The sequence below is a fragment of the Poecilia latipinna genome, unplaced genomic scaffold (assembly GCF_001443285.1).
Source record: "Poecilia latipinna isolate Pla-1442-1.1 unplaced genomic scaffold, P_latipinna-1.0 Scaffold1326, whole genome shotgun sequence".
Lineage (NCBI taxonomy): Eukaryota > Metazoa > Chordata > Actinopteri > Cyprinodontiformes > Poeciliidae > Poecilia > Poecilia latipinna.
In genome coordinates this window covers 75,185-91,377 of record NW_015113942.1, presented here as the reverse complement: position 1 = coordinate 91,377, position 16,193 = coordinate 75,185, and the positions used below count along the sequence as shown (strand labels likewise).

Genomic DNA, 16,193 nt, shown 5'->3' with positions numbered 1-16,193 from the left:
GCTGTCCAGCTGGCGGATATTAAATTGTAAGGAAAAAAAAAAACATAGGTTGATAAAAAAGTTTGCATGGTACATGCTGTTTTATGGTCCTGACTTTGTTAGCCAATATTCAGGTGGGTTAGCAGCAGGAAAAGAACGGACTCAGCTCACACACATAGCCGCAGTTTGGATCACGAGCTTCTTGTGACGTGGGACATATGTGAACACAGGTGGCTGTGTGGAAATGGAAATGCCTTGAGTCTGTTGGAACCATATTCATTTATTTCTGAACCATTTATCCAAGTGGATTTGTTTCAACCAAGCATTTGTGGTGGCTAAAGCCACTTTTTATTATTATTTCTGCTGTTTTTGCTGCGGAAATTGTATAAAAGGATGTTTTTAACTGAATTCCCATTTCCAAGATTTCTCTTGATATGACTGTTGATTGATTGAAATCATCAGATCATGACTTTTTAACACGTTTGCTCTGCAGTTATTACCTGAATAGTGTGCTTGTGGGATGTTTGGTGTTTTCTCGGGTATTTCAGAATGGATCCATTAGTAGACTGGCTAAGTGTTTGGCTTCAGCTCAATCAAACACAAACTAAATGGTTAACTAATTAAATCAAGACTGTTACCTCAGTTGGAGCTTAGCAAGTCCTGTGATAAACCTCCCCATGGTTGGGGTTATGAGATTTCATGTAACGGCATGGTGGAGAGCGCTTGACTGTGTGAGGAACAGTTCAACTCTCCAACATATCATTGTTGTTTAAAGGGGAGGCGGTATGTAAAAGTCACTTTTTAAATTTTTATATATATGTTTGCGGAGCTTTTCATCTGAACTGCTTTTCAGTCCAACGATCCTAAGAATAGCTGTTAATGGCATCATGAGAAATCAATGTTACAATGACACGCTGAAGGCAATGTCAGAAAGAGCACGTGCTTCAAAAAGGCGTCATATTGCACAGTCAATTTCCCTTTAAGTCAATATTTGATACATGCATCACTTTTATAACAACTGAAGGTGACATAGCTGCTTCATTTTTTCTATAAAATGGCACTATGTGGCTGGAAAATACATATCACTGCCCCTCGAAGGCCGCATTGACGGATACGGATCTATTTACAATTGCCATTTTCAGTTTCCAGGTCGCTCTTTCCGAGACTGCCGTTTCTCGAGCGAAAAGGGGATTCCGAAAATGTTAACGTCCAGACAGCGCGTGGAGGGAACAAGGCTGCTGGAAATAAGCAGCCAGTTGGCAGGCTTAAAGCAGTGGTTGACATTTGCTGAGCCGGTGTAGCGGCATTCGCACAAAAGGACATTTTGTGAAGACTAATTTAACAAGAAATGATGACATAATTTGTGCTGTAAGAAAAAACAAACAAACAAACAAAAAAAAAACAATTTTAAAATTGTTTTTACTGAGTTTCACTCCGAAGGCACTGTTACTCAGAGGTCTTCTCTGCTCTGTTGAAATCACACTGCTCTGCTTTGTTTGCTGCCTCTGGAGCTGTTTAATTTATTTCTTCCTCTCACTCTAAATCAAAGACATCCCTTTTTTTTTCACATTCACACACACTTGTCACTTCTCCTCCATCTCTCCCCGCCCTGTGCTGGTGTAGCCCTCTGCCTCTTTCCCTCGCTTGCTTTCTTTTCCCTCCGTGTGTGTCTCTTGTGCATTCTGTTCCTGTTTGCCCTCTCTGTGTCTGTCTGCCACTGTTTCCTCCAGCACCTCCGTTTCCACTTGGTACTCCCCTGCCCTCTCCTGCTGTCTCTGTCTCTTACAGCTGGTAGGGAATGTAGTGAATGCTTCTGTAGAACCTCTCTGTTTTAAGCCTCCAGGGGCTCATGCCGAGGGGTTAGAGTGCGTGTGTGTGTGTGTGTGTGAGTGAGTGCGTATGTAAGTGTTCGTACCTTTATCCAGGTGTATGTTTGTGCGTTTTGTGCGTCTGACAACCCCAATTACTTCATCAGATGCCAGAGAGATGGAGGAGAGCGCGTAAAGGTCGGGCACTCGTCACCTTAACGCGAGTTTTCCTTCTTTCATCTCCTCTTTTTCCAAAGCAGCCAAATGCAATGTGGGTCAGCACGACACGTCTATCTGTGCTTGTTCCTGCTAGCTACAGCTGTCTAATGGGTTCCCTTCTCTCGTTTTGTTCTTACTCGTTTGTCTGTTTGATGCTGTCAGCATGAAGCGGGAGCTTAGTTTACCGGAGGACCCTTTCAGAGTTTTCTGTCACTGATTCCACTTAGCGCTCCCGCTGTTCTTTTCACTGCCCAAAGTTCAAACCACTCAGGAACGAGTCCAGTGGGCACTTTTGGTTTTGTGTGAATCGCCTGTTCAGCCGTGGACGTAGCTCTGAATGAAGTCGCACAGATTCAGGGAGTTGAAACTTTTTTTTTTTTTCTTTTTAGCTTTTGGGAACCATTATTCTTGCAGTTTGGTGACAGAACCTCTAGGTTTGGTGTTTTTGACCATTTTTACAATAGATGGATTTGGAGAGGATTACTCTTAACACCACTAAGGAATACATCAGAATGCTATACAAGGAAAACATGAAAACAAAAACAAATTAAGACCCAGGATCGTTTCTGAATTTACACCTATAAAAGTTTGTCTCGGCTTTTTTCTTGGGTGACCTTACTGAATAAAATCCAGTCTTTTTTTTTATCTAATGTGTCATGAAATTAAATATTTGTTGTTGAGTCTTGGCATCTGAAATTCTTTAACTCTGATCTTTTCTTTTAACTCCCTAAACATTTACCCCACTGTATGTGATCAAAATATAAAATAAGGGTTCTCATCTGCCATCAGAGTTTAGTATGAACAAGTTTAGTGCCCATTTTTCTGGTATCACGACAGTAAGTACACATTTGCCTTTCTTGAAGGGTGTGTTCTCTTATTTTTTTTTTCCAGTTTTGAAGAATGGCTTAAAGAAACAGGCTCACATTTAGGCAATCAAATCTTCTTAAGCGTTGTGATCAACTTAAAATGTAACATAATTCATTCTCCGCTTAGCTTTACTTTATTTGGACTGTGGGGAGAGACACTGATTGTGGCATCAACGATTTTGTAATAAATGTTCTTACAATAAAATAAAATTCAATGTTTTTCATGGATTGAAATAAGTTTTTGTACTTCCAGTAATGACAGAAGGCACTGTACTTTTTCAAAGCTCCTAAACCAGTCGGTTCTTCATGTGGTTCTGCTTAACAAACCATGGGAGTTAAATTACCTATTAACTTCAGGTTTGCGCTATATCCTTGAATCTGCGTATAAATTGTACGGTAACACGTTATTGCATTTCAAGTGATTATGTGTGCATTTTTTTTTAAATTTATTTATTTATTTATTTTTTTTCTTGGACGGTAGTAGAAATCAAAACCAAATGATGGCTCCATTTGGAAAACTCCAGCCAAAGCTGCACAGGAGTTCTTGCATGAGGAAACAGTTGTGAGTCATAAAAAAAAAAAAGTCCAGTGTTAAAATTGTGCTTTAAGGGATGGAGATGAAAAAAAAACTGTCAAGAAGTACACAACATGCAGCAATCAAAGGCCCACTGCTCAGTTGCTCAGTCAATCAGACCAAGGTCTGACGGCAGCCCAGCAGGGAAGAAGTCGGAGTTAAAACTTTTGTTGTCTGGGAGAAAAGTTTCACTTTGTGCAGAGAAAACTGAAAGTTTTATGAGGAATATTATGGATGTAAGGGAGGGTATTATGTAGAATTTACTTTTTTTTTTTTTTAGCTTTATATGATGATATTATTTTCTCATCAGAAATATATCTGGAGTGTTTCTCTGGTTTTTTTCATGCATGCAAACTACTTCTCAGTCCCGCACTCCTAAGAACAGCTGTAAGCGGCAAATGGGAAGGATTTGTTGTGACAACATGAAACATCTGAGTGTTGCAGCTGAAACCCAGGCTCACTGGACCAGGTAAACGTTTCCCATTCTGTAAATGTTTGAAATTTGGTGAGGCTGTGCGAAGATATAACCTCGGTTTCCTGACAGGAATCGTGACTGGTTTGGTTGTCTGCTGCTGTCGCTCACCTTCCTCGAAGATCTGCAGGTTGTTCGTTTGGAGATAGCATTTCGCATACATTGGCTGAAGGAAGTGGCTAACTGGGTTCCTGTTGCCTGTTGTCGTCTACTACTCCTCCAAATAACCACAACAAAAGCAGTTTGGTCCACTGGATGCTTTTCTCTTTTCCACCAGTCGCTCTAACCCTGAGCTGTTCTGGAAAATCCCCACAGTTCCTAAAGTATTCAGACTGACATCGTGCCGTATGCCGTGTTCAAATCTGTATAAATCGCCTCTCTTTTGCATTTCAATTCTTTGTATCCACTTCACCAAGTCATCTTTACCTCGTCTAGCTGCAGAATGAAAGCTGAATGCGAGCAGACCTAATAAAGTGGTCGACGGGAGTATTTCCTTCTCTATTTTTGCAAACAACAAATGTTTTTGTGGCTGTGGCTGCATTGATCCGCCTGTGCGCGCCTCAGTGTATGTAGATCAGATGCAGACGTCTGAGTGCTAAAAGCTGCCCTCCAGTAGCCTCTTCTCATGCACAAAGACAGACACGCTTTTCTCTTTTCGACAGCTTGGAAACTTGAGAGCTCAGAGGTGTGTGTAGGAAGGTGGTGGGCAGCCAACAGAAGGATTTAAAAAGCTTGTTAGGGGATTTTTTATTATTTTTTTTCTGTATACAGTCTGTGGAGTGTGTGAATGTGTGCGTATGCGTGTACGCTCCTGCAGGCTTTGGGGCATTAAGCTGTTGAGGTGTCAGGCAGCAGGGTGTTATTACAAGCCAGATGTACTTAAAGGACAAACGGATATATGGTCCACGTAAAGGCCAGTCATCTCTCCTCCACCTGCCTGTGCGAGCCTCGCTGCTGCTCTGCTTGTCCAGGTCCATTTATTTGGTTAATCACAGTCACCTTTTTCTTCCTAATTTCTCTTTTATTCCCTGTTATCTCCTCTCTTTCACATGTCCCTCCTCAACGCCATCCCTTTCCCCACTTTTTTGTCTCATCTTCTCTCTTTTGTGTTTGAATAAATGACAAAAAAAAACAAGGCTTAGCCTCTCGCTGTATCCTCCCTACGCTTGTAGTCCCAGTCTACATACCCACTCTGCACTGACCCAGATAATGTCAATTCGCACCGACTCTCCACAAGCACAAGTCCCTCTTACTCCATGGCCGATTGCTCGCCGTGCATACGGTGAGCTGAGGATGCCCCCCCCCCACCCCACCCCCCAAGCAGCATGGGGGGGCAGGTGGGGGATGTCTGCTTCATTGAGATGTTAGCCTAAGCCAAACCTGAGGACAAAAAGGTTGGCGTTGGAGGGGAGTGGATACTGTGAAGCTAGGCTGGGTCTGGCTGGCGCAGTGGTTTGAGCTGTGCATGCAAACCCCCAGGAGAAAAGCAGAAAAAGCAGGCCAAGGACTGGAGAACTGTTCATGCATGTTTCAGCTCTGCACATCCTTATATAGCTCTACTCCCTATAGGGAGACGCGGCACAAAAGGAGAGAGGTGTAGAGGGGAGAGCGTGTTGCCTTTGGGTACACTTCTCATTAATTGGTCGTCTTCCATATGCTACTGAGCTCCAGTTAGGGATAAATATCTGCGTACTCATGGGGAAGTTAATAATTTTCACATTTCCATAGTGTTAAATCCGTGTTAATTCAGATAGCAGAGGAGACGTTCGGGCTGCCAGTGGGTTTGCTGGGCAGGAAACAGAGGGACAGGAAGGCAGCCATTGACCCTTCCCTCCCCCTCCGCCCCTCCCTCACTCTCTTTCTAGTTCATGGATGGCTTCCAGATGTACGATTGGATCGGCGCTAAACAGGCGTTTTTTTGTTTTGTTTCTTTTTTTCTTTTTTTATACAAACAGATGTGACCGTGTTTGAAATCCAATTTGTTTCTGCGTTTGAGTATGTTACAGCTGCACCTTTGTTCTGCATCCAAAAGAAACCGCTAATTAATTGAAACAAAGAAATTGTTGAAACAAACGTAGCACAAAGACTGCTGAAAGATGGAGCAAATTCATTGTCACTATTAATAATGGTCTGTTGAGTCCAGTGGCCTCTCAGTGCAAATATTTAGAGGTACATTTAACTTGGGTCTGAGTTTTGCTCTGTGTTTACTGCTGAGTTTTTGTCAGTGTTAGTTGTAAAGAAAGCTACCAGGGGTCTGATATGGCCAGCTTATTGTTTTTTTTTTTTTTTTTGTAATTCCTTGCAAAATATTCATACTTTTTTTTGCATGAAAACCAAACTTCAATGTATGTTTTTGAGATTTAATGTGATGGACCAACCCAGACTAGTGCATACTAAACAAAAAAGTGAGGTGTGATTTTTAAAATGCTTATACATGCAAATCTAAACAACGTGGCTTAAATCTCTGTTAAGCCCAATTTACTATAATGCAACAAAATAAAGTGCAGTTCAACCAGTGGCATAATAAATCATGTTTGCAGTTTGATAAAAACCATGAATATGACAACATTTAATGTTTTGCCCAACTAGCAGCGCTTAAAACTAAGGATAACTTTAGTTACAGGATTCTACTTGTAAAATATAATTTCTTTACAATTCACAAATATGCACCATTTTTGTTTTGTTATGTAAAACACTTTTAAAATGTATTAAAGTATGCTGGAGTTTTGGTAACGTCCCTCCGTAAATTAAAATTAACAGCTGTGAAAACAACTAGAATTTAACGGTATAACATTTTATTCACATTCCGGAGTAATCGGTAACCATGCAAAAAATATATTTCTTGAACATCTCAGAATTACATGTGTCTAAGTACTTTGCTGTTTGTAGTGTGAAGTACTACAGTAGATTCTCAAAATTGTGGTTACTGGGAACCAAGAAAGAAACATCCTTTTGATGCTAATCACAAACAGGAATTTGGATTTGCACTTTGCTGACTTCAACTCATGCATACATAGATTAGTTTGATGATTCTCAGTGAAAGGTGAAGGAAACAGAAGCATTATTCACGAGAGTAATGTCCACCACCACCGCAGCCTCTTTTTATGACTTGCTTTCACGCCGGTGCCTTGCTGTTTGAAAAGAGCCGCATCAAGCTCGATGGGTTCTCGTACCTTTCAAGGTGGCATTATCGACAGAATTATTTTGATAAGACTTACTCAGATGGAAAGCCTTTGCTGGACTTTGTTTAACACACAAAAAAAATCTACCTGCAGTGGCAATTTTCCTCTTTTGTGTGCGACACCCTTGACTTGGAGCAGGCTGAATGGATTCACAGGGGCATGTAGAAAGTTTTTTTTTTTTTTTTTTTTTTCCGTGGGATGTTTTATTCATTGACAGACAACTCTGCACTAAGAGGGATAAGATAATATTTGAAGCATATGGAGTCATTCATATTGATTTAGAGTAATATCCAGGTGGATAATTTCCCTTGATCTGTCACTAATGTAGCTGTCTGACAGGCAGTGACTTTCTTCTGCTGCCTCAGTGTTAGTTACCTCTTCCAGGGAGGTCATGTTTTCATTATCTATTTGTTTGCACTCTGTGCTGTCAGATTTTCCAATATTGGATTTTTAGCCCCAGTGGATTTCATGAAAAAAAAAAAAAAAAAAAAAAAAATCTTCTCCAGGCCTCATTCTTTATTTTTCTTTAATCTTCACCAACATTGGCTCAAAACTTTACACCAGGCCTCACAAGAGCAGCCACATGAAACTTTGCTTTTCAAAAGCATTTGTCCACCACCTCTAAATGAAATTGGCAGCCCAGTTACTATACAGGAAGTGGGATCATTCCTAAGCGCTGCTTTGATCACAAGGTTTGGTGAGCAGATGTTGAACTGCGTTTTAAAGGGAGCGCAAACAAATTTACAGCATGTCATCACTTGGGAGTGTGGCGAGAGAAGCACGCTTTGACTAATGATGGCTGAAGTCTTTCTGCTCCGATTTACTCAGGAGGTCTCAAGGCCAAGACCTCAATGTTTTAAGGTCAAGAGCTAGCAATTTTATTTTATTTTTTTTTACCAAATATTACGTACTCATTAGAAACTCAATCAAATATAGTCACTGTCAATTCTGACTAGAAAGTGCTTTGCTTTTAGTCATTAGACCAACAAAAAGTTGCTCCTAATTGTAGAATGTAAGAGAAAATTGAAAGGATATGGCAATTCCTTTCGAAACTTGGCAAACAAGGTGCTCTGATCAGATGAGACCATTATTGAACTTTATGACCAAAAAATGTCAAAAACCTGGTTACAATTTCTTCCCATCTCACAGTTACACACTACTAAAGTGTTGGGTCTATCACATAAAATCAAAATAACATAGGTTCAAAGTTTTCAGTTGGAATTTAAAGAAGGTCTGAAAAGTTCAGGAGGAGTTGGAAAGCTTTTTCCAGGAGCTGTAACTCTATGAAGCGTTTATTGAATAAGAAGAAACAAATCATGGGCCGCATTTTGCTTCAATCGGCTACAACTTTAGCTTGAGGACACAGAGAATATGGCTTTGTAGCTACCTCTGACACTGAGTGTGTGAGAAAGAGAGAGCGACAGAGAAAAGAACCATGGAGCTCTCCGTTCCCTCTCTACCCGAGAGGATGAATTATTGAGAGTGATGAACTGAAAATAACATGGGTGAGGAAAAGAGGTGCACCGCTCCTCGTGCACTCCAGTGGTCACGGGGCTGGCTGATGTCGGCACGTTTATACTCCGACGGTTTGCGTGTGGAAACGGTGTGACAGTGGCACACATGTGCATTTGACTGGATTTGGAGATCTTGAAGCAATGAAAGCTCCTTAAAGAGACAAGCTACCTGTTCACTCTGCTGGCCTTTTAGCCTGGTAGCCTCACAAACAGAAGAATACGTTATTCAGACTGTGGAGCTAGCTCCCAGCAGACCACGATAGGCCTGTCATGTTTTCTCCCTCCTCTTCTTTGTCTCTCCTTCACCATCCACCTCTCGTCCATGACCCTTTTCCACACAGACTCTCACGAACACATGCACCTGGTATCAATTTAATCTGTTTTTAGACTGTGGGATAATCACCCGGGCTCAAAATTAGTGTGCCATCAGCTTGGGTTACAGCTAGAAAAGTGTCTGTCTGTGTGAATGTGTGCGACACGTAATTGCAATGAAATTGAGCTTCCTCTATTTCCCTGTGATTTTTTTTCTTCCTCAGAGGGGTTTATGTATGTGTGTGTGTCTGTCAGCAAGAGAGTAAATATTTGTGCAGGAGCTCCAGAGAAGGTCAGGGTCAAAGTATGACAGACAGCCCAGTGGGAAATAAAGACACACACATTCGAAGGCAGACTCACAGACACATGACTCAACTAAAGATCCCGAGAAAGTATGTAACACAGGGAAGGCACAGACAAAGACCCAAAAAAAAAAAATTGACAAACATTGAGGAAAAGCGAAGTGATAAGGAAAAACACAAAGGCAGATAAAAGATGGTGAGAAGAGACAGATACGCAGAGAGTTCGTAGGCAGGAATCCTCTGAGTTCCTCTTGGTCGCTCTCAGTAATTGGCTGGTATCCAGAAGACAGAGTGGATCAGAAAGCAGCCGGCGTGTACTCATGTGGTTCATGTAGTGGTCATCATAAAGCATTTCATATCTGGTCTGACCCCCTGTGCACGCATGCGTGCGCATCAGTGTGTTTGTGAAGCGGAGGGGGACTCAAGAGATTCCTTAGGAAACGTTACAATCAGTTCTGAAATGTCAATCATGGAGCGATGTAGTGTCCATGTGGTCATCGCCCGTGTCCAATTTCCACACGTGGAGCTAACCTGTCTTTCTCTAGTAGCGGCCTCTTGAGGGCAGAAGTAATTTCTGTGGTACATCTTGTGCCCGTAAGCTGCTGTCACAATGTTTTCCAATCTGCGTGATATGTGCATGACATGAGGGTGCAAACGTGCGGAAAGGACGGGGATTTCGTAAGACATCAAGCCTGCATATATATATATATATATATGTGTGTGTGTGTATATAGTGGAAGGTGGGTCATGGGTTGAGCTGCAGTTTACAGCTAGCTTCAAGCATCCAGCATGCTGATGTTCAGGTGAATTTACTGTAGCTCTAGGTCAGTGTTGCTGCTGCTGCGTCATTGCCAGCAATACATTATTTAAGTTGTAGTTATATATTCATTTGCTACGTTAAGCCCATATTATTCATAACCCATTCATAAGTAATCCTTAATTTATTTTATCACTGTGCTTCTTCTGACGGTGAAGGACACTGTCAGAAGAACCACTCCAATACTTTGGAGTGGTTCCATAGAGAATCAGTGGAGGGAGCTAAAGATTAGGGTGATGGCAGGGAGGCATTTTAAACCTTTTAAATCCAAAGAACTGAACCTCATTGCTAAAGAGAAACTGTTAAAATAACAGAAAAACCATCCAAAAAAGCAGCAAATTTAACAAGATGCTTAACTGATTTTTATTTTATTTTTTTCCTGTTGATTCAGGACAATTGTATATGGTATTTATTCTAAATACAAATAAATTCTTATTTCCTATCAGAAACTAAATTACATATAATATATGACGCAAAAATCTAAAGATCCCATTTTGCTGAGCAAATACCAGCCTAAGGGGGTTTGTTTATGCTGTTAATTACACGTTGACTGGTTCACCTGCATGTTTATTTTTACCCATAAGGTGTAGCACAACTTTCATTAGCATCTGTGCAAAGTTCGTTCAGTGCAACGTCAATTCGATCCGCGGCATTTTTTTTTTTTTTTTACCGGTATGTACACATGGGCACAAACACACGCGGAGACGCGACCTCGGTGGCCGCGAAGGACGTCAGACTCAATCTTGTTAGATCTCTCCACTGACGCTTGATGTATCAATTTTTAAATAGCTTGCCTCAACTAACGCCTGTATATACACACACACACACACACACACACATGCGCACTCATGCAAGCACACAGACCGCTCTGTGCTCCAGGAGCTGTGCCACTCGAGGGGTACTCGAAGGGTTCTATCTTGAAAGCCTGTTGCCATAGTGACCATTATGGAGCTCATCTCCCGTGGGCCAGCAAGCTTTACACAACTTCACTCGCTGAACACACATACATACACATAAACAACCCAACTATACCCTCCGCCTATTTACAAACACACACAGACATCCTCTTTCTGCCCTTTATGTTGAAGCCGGGACCGGGCCAATGTTTGACTTGAACCAAACGCCATGAAAAGCAGGAAAACAGATCAATCAGAGCCTAAACTAGGAGAAACACTTGAATGGAATGAAGGATAGAGCTTTGTTGTAGAACGAAGCTGGTATTCTGATCAGGCATGTGCCGAAAACACACAAAACAGAATTTATTATTCATATTTTTTTCTTATAAAGTTTGAGTAAAATGACTTTGAAACACAAACCTGGTTTGTATTAATAGGCGGCGTGATGATTATGGAAAAGCTCAGAACCTCAGTTGCAGTAAATTATAACATTTTCTGGTTTCCTATTTACTTGTAGCTTATGGTTTGTCCATAAACTAAAAGTCACCATACGACTGACTTTTATTATTTTAAGTCAAATGGCAAATAAGAAAAAAATATCTCAAAACATTCTTTTTGTTTTATCTTAAGACGGATGTTCTGTATATCTGTAGCGCTTGGTGGTTAAAATTGTCCAGACATCAGAATGACTGTGGTGAAACTTGTCAGATGAAATAAAAATAAAACTTCTTACACTGATGAATAAAGTTGCACCCAACAGTTCAATAAAATGTAGTTAACGATTTTGTAAAAAAGTCTAAAACAGTGACTGGGATATCTTTTGAACTGTTTTACACTACATTAGTGAATACATCACAGATGGTGGATCGAGAACAGCTCTTCATAACCGAGAATTTGATTTCATACCTAACCCTGCTTCACAGTCGTCCAAAACTTTCCCCCTGACCTGCCCTGCCCTTTGAAACCTTCAGTGAATAGTGTTATATTAGGTTTATCAAAATCAAAGGTGCTAAGTTAAGCCATTGTTCTCTTTTCTTCCTCTTCACAATTATATATAAATGTATAAAACCTAATAATACATGGATATATGAAGCAAATTTGATCAGTTTGACCGGTAGGATGATAGTAAATCACCCAATCTTTTGGAACAGCGTTTCCATTTTCTGATGTTCCTTGAAAGGTTAATGAAACCATTTTCAGACTTATAAAGAGTGGAATAGGTTAGAAATTGAATCAGCAGACTCCAATCAGTTCGGATGTGCAGTGTTTTCCCGAGGGAAGACGTCGTCCTGTTCCCATCTCAATCAGAGCGTGGTGACTGAGGGCGTGTCTTCAACAGCAGCACTATATCATATCTAAGAGCTATATCGATTGGCATGAATACACTTACTCTCTCCGGTGACCACATGAATAATTAATAGGACCCTGCATCTGAGGCCAATTTTTATCAGGATTATAGGAAAATAAGTTATTGAGCGCATTCCAAATATAGCCTGGAAGACACGGGAAATTTGATTCTAGTATTTTCCATGTCTTGGATAAGAACTGGGGGGAAAAAAAGAGGGTACGGAAAAATACTTTTTATTTTCAGACATTGTTCTCTATCCCCTTGTTTGAATGTTGTATAGTTCATCTGCTTGTCGATCCATCCTACCCATCTGTTATTCCTTCCCTCCATTGATTGGATGTCTGTCCATAACATCCAGGCCTTTTTGTCCATTTACTCCCATCAGTCCATTTTTATTTATACCTAAACATGGGCTAATAGAGACAGAGAGCTCTGGAAATTTGTGCTAGAAATATAAGGAATTTTTAAATGAAAAACTGTGAGAAATGGCTCACATACAAGTGTAACAGCTTGCAAACCTAGCTTTTGTGTATAGTGGTGTAAAATTCAAAGTCTAAGATGTCCTTAGACGTTTAATAAAAACTGTAACGAGAGTCAGGTAGAACACCGGAGCAGCAAGCAGAACCGTTAAGGTGAAGCGGGCTCCACACATGGCCAGGCCGCCATTCTCGCAGAAAGTTTTAGATCGGGCGGTTGTTCGGTCGCCAGGCCTGGCATGTGTTGCCATGTCTGTCCTTTAGCAGTGGGATCCTTTGTGCCCCTCTGGCTGGACAGCCAGGACTCTCCGGATGCACGGCCTCTAGAGAAAAGCTGCTTTTTCCACCGCGCTCCTACAGCCCAGCCAACAGGAACACAAACACGGTCACCAGCACAGCACACAGGCACCCCTATACCTTAGAACCCGACAGGATGGAGGAAAGAGTTGAAAGCCCCTGAGAATTATCACTCCTTTTCTTTTTCTTCCTTTTCCTTTACTTTCTATTTCCTCCACACACACGCACACACACACACACAGCACACATATCCTTTTTTTTTTCGGTGTTCTTTTGGGTCTCTGGGGGTTTGCACCAGTGGACTAGGCTCCTGTATGATGAATGATTTGCCTAAAAATACTGTCTGTATGCAAGAGAGTACATCATCCAGGTGGAAGAAGTTCCAGCCATAGGGACATTTCACATTACTTTTAGGCCCCTGTTTCCATTCTGCTGCCCCTTGGTTTACAGAAACGTCGAGCAAATTTATGTACGTGTGTGTGTGTGTGTGTGTGTGTGTGTGTGTGCGTGCATGTGTGTGTGTGGGTGTTTGTACTTATGTGAGAATCTACAGCTTTCCTGCGAGAAGTGACGTGTCGCTTGATTAAATCCGTGACCTTCACCGGCGGTACAAGCAATCAGCTGGCGCATTCACACACCTGCTGCATGCTTAACACCTTCTTGGCACACAAACATGTAATCAGCACCTGGCAGAATGCGTCACATTATTGATCCATACACAGAAGCAAACCTGCGGTAAATGTAAATACGTACACAATGTTTGGAGACGCCATCATTTCATGCCGCAACGGTGCTTTAGCACGGCTGTAAGAAAGGCTTGCCTGGATGGGACTGCCAGGCCTGCAGATGTGTAAATAAATACATGTGTAATCTGGAGTCATGGTGCTAGAAAGGAAAGCCAGGAATTCCTTCTCCCTCCGTAGGATGCAAGAGGGAAATCATTCAAGTCCCCGGGCTGCTTCCATTGAGCGGTATCAGGGCTTTCCCTCCTCACTTTTATGACTCCGCGTAACGACTAATATGCAACCACGGAAACACCAAGAGCAAAAGTAGTGCTGTGTTATTGCGATTATTATTGTGACCGAGGCCGCGTACCGTTGTTCTCCTGGTTTTGTCAAAATCTAATTCTTACATAGGAGGAAAGGCAGCTGATCTGCTGTTGCGTCGGGTTATTGTAGTGAAACGGCCTGTAGTTCTGCAAGCCTTTAGCCTGATGAGAAAGGATCTCTTGTGGAACTTATGTCACAATAAATTAAATCCAACATTGTTTGCTTTCTCTTTGCCGTGGGTGCTGAACGGCCCTGCAGTTCGTTTTTTTATTCTTTTCTTTTTTAACCTGTGGACATATTCTTTCTTCTTTCGGTTTAAAATGTTATTTGTTGTTTTATGCAAACAAAACTAACCTTTTATATGTCAGATTTAGGTAACTACTGCCTTTAATCACTGCTCTGACTTTATTTTTCTTAATGTATTTATTGCATTTTACATTTTTGCCAATGACTGACACAGATACAGTCCCTTGGTTACCAGCAGCAATGATCAAACTGAAACGTCTTGAATCTTTTTTTCAATGTGGTTTTGTTGAAAGATGATTTCTTTCTTGCAGTAGAAAACTCTCATGGCATCTTTTTTTTTTTTTTTTTTGTCTAAATCAATTAGTTACATGCGGACAGTAAAACTAATTTCTAGTCCTAATGGGGCCATTTATAAAACCACCTTGTACCATCTTGGAACAATTCAAATCTCAAGAACATCATAACCCTTCATGTGAATAGTTAAGCGGCTTTAAAATGTTCAAATTTGCTAAAGGTCTGATGAAGGTCTGAATGGTCATTGCATAAACTACATTGACAGACTTTAACGGTTTAGAGATGCTAGAAGTTCAGTTTCATCTCAGCCTCTCTTAGATTAGTCATTAACTTCAGTCTTTGGGTCCAAGGAATCTGGACTTGCACTAAGACTTCTTAAAGGTCGCATCCTAAAGATAAGAAGTTGACTCATTATAACCTTTTAACAGAACCTCATTTCAAAAATCCTAAGCTGTTATTTAAGGCAACACTTTTTTTTACAAATTTTTTTCTTTTTCTTGGATTTAATCATATTATAGATATAAACTTGAATCTTTTTATGCTAGTGAACTCTAATTTATGAATCATTAAAAATGAGAAGCTCCCACTTTTAAAAGATAACTCATAACATGCAACTGAGCCAAAAAGGCTTTTTTTATGCTTTGGATTTCTACAGAGACTGCTGTAATTGCTTCGGTGGGAGAAACATTTTAATAATGCAGAATTATTCAGATCATTATTGAGGCTAAAAAGATACAAATTATTTCGGGGCATTTTTGGCCAAGAGGGGCATCACTGCACCTGCAGCACAAACAAGGCGTATAATATTTATTGAAGAAGGGATAACTTTATTCTAAATCTAATGCATTGAACCTCATATACACGGCAGGCGTTATAATTTCAAAAGCTCGAATAAAGTTACTGGGTTGCTAAGCTTTTATATTGAGCGGCTAATATTTAAAGTCTGTATAATTAAATTCTTTATTTCTACTCTCCAGCATGCAGACCTGGAACGTACAAAGCTTCAGCCACAGATGCCTACTGCACCAAATGTCCTCCTCACAGCTCGTCTCCACATGAACAGGCCATGGAGTGCATTTGTGAGAAAGGCTTCCACCGTGCTGAGACCGACCCACGCTCAATGGCTTGCACACGTGAGTAATACAAACACAAACAGAAAAAAAAACACAAAAAAAAACTTTGCTACATTGACATGTCGTTTACACCAACAGCTCTAATCTTTAATAGGTTGATGATAAACTTTTACAAGACTTTGCAATGCATGACTGCTTTGCCATTTTAAATGTGTACACTTCCCAGCCTGCACACTTACAGTGCACATGCATCCAAGGAGTATAGTTTTGTGGTTGCAGTCAGTACATTTTCATTCTTTGTTTTCAACTGCAACCGTCCTAAGGGTAATATGAAGTGGTGGCAGCATCATGCTGTGGAGATACTGACAGGGAAGCTGGCCAGAGTAGATGGGAAGCTAGTTGAAGCTAACTAGAGGGCAATCCTGAAATAAAACTGTTAGAGCCTGTAAAACACCTTAGACTGGGGCAG

The 16,193-nt window shown here is 40.9% G+C and overlaps 1 protein-coding gene across 1 annotated transcript in view; it reads left to right on the top strand.

Annotated features, from left to right (window-relative positions):
* LOC106961708 (ephrin type-A receptor 3-like) overlaps window positions 1-16,193 on the top strand; it is a 116,116-nt gene that overhangs the window by 48,246 nt on the left and 51,677 nt on the right. Inside the window, exon 6 of the mRNA XM_015055620.1 lies at window positions 15,629-15,784. Within this exon, the coding sequence (XP_014911106.1) occupies window positions 15,629-15,784 (156 nt within the window). The remainder of the gene's footprint in view (window positions 1-15,628; window positions 15,785-16,193) is intronic.